This window comes from Athene cunicularia (assembly GCF_003259725.1).
Source record: "Athene cunicularia isolate RWA chromosome 7 unlocalized genomic scaffold, athCun1 chr7_part1, whole genome shotgun sequence".
In the NCBI taxonomy this organism is placed as follows: Eukaryota; Metazoa; Chordata; class Aves; order Strigiformes; family Strigidae; genus Athene; species Athene cunicularia.
Window position 1 is genome coordinate 16223105 of NW_020799107.1, and position 6000 is coordinate 16229104.

Here is a 6000-nt window from a genome sequence, read left to right on the forward strand (position 1 = left end):
CTTATTTATTTTGTGGGAAGGGAGTCAGAACAACACAATACATTTGTTTTTTCTCCAGTGGGCCATAGAAGATGACATTTAAAAATTCTTCCTTACCTAATCCAGTTTGCTTCAGGACTTGCTGTGGTCTCAGCTGCTGAAACAACAAGCATAAAAAGCAAAAGCTTGACAGCCTTCAAGACACTTGAGATCTTTGGCATTTCTCCAGCTGTTTCAAAGTAACAGGCTACCCAAGCTAACAGTTGTTGACATACACAAATCCAACCGCATGCATTATAGTTCTATTTCAAAGCTGATAAACAACAAAAGAGAATAAGGTGGAAAATTAAAGGTTGCATTCCTCACCTGACATAGCGCCTGTTGGCCATATGCTGGACTCAGCAAAAGGTACTGTCTCTCTGAGCAATAAACCTAAAATAGGCAAAAGCTGAATTATTAATAAGAACACGAGGAGGTCTCAAAAGCACACGATGAATGAAACAGAAATTCAAAACTTACAGTCTACGGTCTACAGATTTAGTTTGTAAAGGGAACTTCAGGGTTTCTTTCCTGAACTCTTGCTCAGTTGATCTGTTTCAAACACTAAATGGCATATGGAAAGAAGCAGGATGATGCTTTATTGCAATGTGGGGGAATGATGGACACAGTCCCTTAAACAGCCTTCATACCAGCCTCTTACAGAATAGAATTTGACTAAAAAGGAAATACTTGGCTTTTATCATAGGGTTATTGTATACATTCCCATTTCACTGGTCACCTCTCTTTTCAGTTATTAACTGCTACTGTGCTTCCAACCCTGTGTTTTGGCCTCCAGCTTTTTGTACCTAAGACCATAGGTGCGCTCTTCAAGCAACCTACAATTGCACTGATACAGTCTCTAAATTCATACAATATTTCAGGTTTAAAATTGGGTCATCCAATTAACTTTGAATATGACATAGCACAGCAGGAATGAAATCTATAGATTTCTGAGCAGAGGCTGGAACTTCTTTTACATAACTTTGTGTCTTTTGATACTGCTGATAGCAATTAGAAAGTACCAACCAACATAAGAAACCTTGCCAGGATGTAAGAAAAAAACTGACATCAATTTCTCCTCTCAAGAGGGAGAATTTTCTAGTTACTTTGTATTCTGTTCTGCAGAATTCTTATTATTATTTGCAATCCATGCAGCAGACACTAATGATTAGTACAGCATTCAGAAAATTACTATCTATTTGGACACTTCACACTGTTTCATTTAAATGCTAGGTTCCTAATTCTAAAGAGTTGGAGACACAGGACTCAAGTACTCAAATGTGAATATCCACATGGAAGTTGGACATTTAAACTGACATTCACAACAATGAGAAAGCAGGACCTGCATGTGGAGCTGGGAGGATGGCATCACTCAGGAAAAGGACATACCAGAAACTCTCTTTGTCTGCACCGTACCTCTGTGAAATTGGGACCAAAAGCCTTAACTTGCTTGCTCCACTGAAGTACCTCCCCACGCTTGGAACTCCCCTTTCTTTTATCTTGCTCTGAACTCCCTCCAGGTTTGAATCGCAGGAAGCCAAAAGTCAAGTGTCTGGCTCTCACATTAAGACACAAAGGAAGATAGACAACTTGTTCCTGTCTTCTATGAATATAACCAGCTAAATACAAGGCAGGAAGTATATATTTATTAATGGAGGTAGTATCTGCTTTACAGAGTTGACCTTGCTATTGAAAATATAATTCTCAGTTATTGCATACCATGTGGGAATAATAATCCAACACAGATTAAATACAAGCAGATTTTTTTTTTCACCAAAACACCCAGTTTAATATACTGTTGAAGCATTCAGCCATGAACACTGACACCCTGGAAATTACATCCCTTTCAAGTGTTTCAGGTTGCTTACCACAGAAATCTCTGAGGGTTAGTGCAAGCATTTCTCTGTGAAGTGGAGGGGTAAATGATTCCCTGGTGTTTCTGCTGCACTAGTGGCATGACCAGGAGACTGAGGGAGATGGAATTTTCTTGTGAATCATGGGAATTGTGTGTAAGGTGAAAAAGGTCCATGCCCAGGCAAAAAATATAGTGTCCGTGCAGAATGTTAGCCAAACAGCTGCCTGAATAGTGATAGTAGTAATTATGCCATTATCCCAGATGGGCTGAACACATTCACCAGAGTGCAGAACACACCTCTCTCCACAGTTAATATGCTACCATCATCACAGGAAGAAGAAAAAGAAAACTGACTCCAGCTACTATAATTGTCACCAACCATAATGGCATCAGGATAAGCAGGCAAAGAAAGATCTGGTTTCCACAGCCTTATGCTTTCTCTTGATATTCTGACCGAGAAAGGGGACAAGGGCAGAGGACAGTAAAAGATGTAAAAGGACATGTGCTAGCTTTAACTCTTCCCTTATTTTGAGATATTTGTATCTCGTACATGCTCTATAACTAAAGGCTACTGTTTTCACTAATTCATATCATACTATATCAGGAGATGGGTTAATTTTCCTGAATTTTCATCAATTACATGAGAAACATTGTTAAATTAACTCGGTCCAGTGTTTTCAAATGTACATTTATGCAAATGTCTCCTTTTTCGACATACAGTATCAGTACTCCCTCTCCACACAGCAGTGTACAGTCAGTGCCTGAGGAAGGAACAACTGGATGAGGGGTGGAGAAGGAGGACCAGCCAGCAAGAGGCTACTGACATGTTTTGTTCCTTACAAAGCAGCAGCAAAGAATGAAAAATCTCATACTTCCTCCCTCCATTACGTGCCATTACCACAGGCCAATTTCAGCTGTGTTCAGCAGAGCTTCTTGCCTGCTGTGCAGCATTCAGATAGGAAAACTCAGCCTTATGCTGTCAGACATTTATCCCAGAGTAATAGCATGCTAGCCACAGTCATTCAGCTTTCCAGCTTTTACACAAGGAAAGCATATGTGGCCTTACACAATGCATTATTCAGATAACTTCTCTTCCCCAGAGAGGGGAAAATTCCTTGCAGAGATTTTGCACAATTAAAATATGGCAGTTTCTCAAGTTATTTTTCCAGTTTCTGGTGTGGTGTGTCAGTCCCAAGGCCTTACTTCATTAGTGCTGCATCAGGTTAATTGTGGGGTTTCCTTTTGCTGAAGTACCACACAAATCAATCCCATCTCCTCACACCAGACAAACCACCCTTCCCCCACTATTTATGTCACTTGTCCAACTCCCAAAACAAGAGCTGGACAAAGATGTGAAAGATGCACTAAAGGCAGGACAAGCTAGGAGGGAACTAGCAGAAGACTGATTTCATGCATTAGATGGTTGCTCCTTCTCCATATCCTCTTGCACAGCAGTCCCCAAACCGTGGAACAGGTTCTTTCCCCAGCTGCACACTGTAACTCCTTGGGTGAGCACCACCTTCACTGTGAAACTCTTTTGTCCTGTAAATTCTCCTGCTGCAGCTCCCTTACCTTCTTCCTATCTACTTCCCCTCCCCATTTTAGGAGCTACATGGCTTTATCAAACAGTACAGTGATAACCCATCACAGCAAACAAGACCGCATATTTGATTCCTCCCGTTAGCAACATGAGGAATGTGGCTCCATATTTTAGTCTGTAATGCAGGAGTCATTACTAAAAACACCCACTCTGAACTTGTGTCCTGGATTATTGCTGGTACATTGCAGCTTGCTTGTTCTGCTGCAATACAACTCAGTTCAATCTCATGAAAAGGAATTAAACAGTAACAACAAAAAAAGAAAAATTCCTACTGAATGAAGTGCTGATTGTTCCTTCAGGCACCGAGCATTCCTGACTTCCCAGAAACAATCAAGCCAAAGGTCTCTTTCTGTTCTCTGGCTCTACATCACCGAAGTTCAGCTGTAGAATAGGTTGCTAAAAAGTTTAGTGCTCACCTGGCCAGTTATGCTGAGGGCTTCTACGAGGCTTTTTTTTCCTTTATCCTTTTCCGTTGCTGATCCATAGGCTCACCTCTCATCTCACTTTCTCCTTTCTTGTATTTCCTTGGGCTAGATCACTAGAATTCACATCTAGAGAAGGCCAGCTTGTAAGCACTAATGAAGGAGAAGTAACAGACATACAATGTATCACACTAAGTGTGTTCAGATGACAGCTTAAAAATAGGGCAAGGAAAAAAAATAAAATAAAAAAATCTCCAGCCAATTTTTAAAGCAGAACAAAAGCAAAGCTATACCATAATTTTCAGTACTTCAAAACCCCTTCCTTAAACACGAAGGCTTTTTGATTACTCTCAACACTGCACAGTGTATCAACACTTTGCTCATCGTTCCTTTCTCCTCCACTTCCTCAGCAGCAGAAGTCTGGTTGACAGTAACTTGTTTTTGCAACACAAAATGTTTCTCTTCCTCAGACAAGCCTGCACTCAGGAGCTCCTTGTTAGTGAGCCTCTTCATCATTAGCACAGCAAGAATCATTGTTTTTGTTCAATGAACTTTTTATTCTGAACGCATTTGGCAAAAACCCTGCAAAACTGGTCCTGGCAGCTCTTAAAACAACCAAACAGTTACTGCACTGCTCAATAAATCTCTCTTCCCTGTAGTTAGGAAGACAGTAATACAGGTACAGTATTTTTTCTAATCAAGGATTTTGGATGGTACTGGATAAATTACTTACTCTGCAGTGTGTAATTCTGTGGAAGGAATCACACAGTGGCCCTCACTCTGCAACGTGCACAAATGTATTGTTGCAGATAATGTTCCTACAGCTTCCTAACCATGGGACACCATGGAGCAGCAAGTACCAGCACAGAAGATCCTATTTTTCCTGTTTCCAAAACAATCCATTTACACTTAAACTGACCTTCCATTTTAAAAGGGTCTGAAATGGCTTTCAGATAACTATATCTACCTTGCCGTCTAGCCAGACTACCACATGAAAATCTTAGCCCAGGAGAAAAATAGGTCTGCTGGTTCAATTCACATTTTTATTTTTAGAATAAAACTTAGGTGAACTCTTTTATTTTTACTTTATGTGCTACAGTGTCAATCATTTACATCAACTTGGATTAACTCTAGAGGACTAAAGGATATAATGTTAGAAAAATAAATGCAGTACAGTTTGAAATTGCACATTAAGAACTGAGCTGGACTTCAACTGGGTGTACAAAAACGGTCTAAAAGAGGGATTCTGTGTATTTTCAGAATGTATCCCACAAGATTCCATAGTGAGTTAAGATATAAGCAATTCACTGCTTTTGCCCAAAAACCTCAGTAACTGATTTGCTGACACTGAACCAGCATGATTATACATCTTCATACTAACAGAAATTTTTGTACAAGAACATAGTTTCCCACTTAATTTCAGAATACCTCGAAACAAAACACCAATCCTTGGTTTTCACGGTGTAATGAAATTGGAATTCTAGAGTGCAGATTTTGAAGAGAAGAATGAAGTGAAAAAACGTAGGTTTTAACTATAAAAAATATAAACCATTTTGTATCTACACAGAACTCAATGCACTGCTTCAGAGAAATAGCTAGAAAGACATTTTAAGTTGGCTTCATCTTGATTTGTGTGCAGTATAGTCTATAGATAAGGGTACCTTTTCCTTTCTTTTGATAATTGCATACCTGTATGTACTAGGGAAGACACATATATTTGCTTAAAGGAATTTATCAAACATTACAGTATTTGCAATGTATATATGGTTCACTAGTTACTAGTAGGTTGCTTAAGTACTATATACTAGAGCCAGGGAGCCAGGTCTGTTTTGGTATTTAGGGAACTTACAGAGACTTTTCTTCAGTTATTCGTGGCTTTGTCCCGATGTGCCTGAATCCTGTAAGCTTACTTACTTCTTGTAGTATCTTCTGCCATTTGTAATCATTTAATCATGGAGCTTTTTTCTGTTAGAGCATTGCTTACCTATAGATTTTGGAAAGATAGGTACAGCTAGCTGGTCGTCACCTGCAGAGGCGCGGTGTCCGCACAGCCTCAGCAGCAGTGCTCCCGGGGCCCTGCACAGGCGGGCCGCAGGACCCCCACC

At 40.0% G+C, this 6000-nt stretch overlaps 1 protein-coding gene across 11 annotated transcripts in view; it reads right to left on the bottom strand.

The window, feature by feature from the left end:
• The window catches only part of MYO3B (myosin IIIB), a 211238-nt gene extending 205244 nt beyond the window's left edge, over nt 1–5994 (bottom strand). For 7 of the 11 annotated variants that reach the window (XM_026852307.1, XM_026852315.1, XM_026852318.1 and 4 more), the window contains exon 1: nt 97–167. In XM_026852307.1, the coding sequence (XP_026708108.1) occupies nt 97–152 (56 nt within the window). In that variant the 5' untranslated portion in view covers nt 153–167. Of the gene's footprint in view, nt 1–96; nt 168–345; nt 412–3889; nt 4025–5879 lie in introns of those variants that run through there. The other 4 variants (XM_026852310.1, XM_026852309.1, XM_026852319.1 and 1 more) reach the window with 4 other exon arrangements.
• Between the last annotated feature and the right edge of the window lie 6 nt (nt 5995–6000).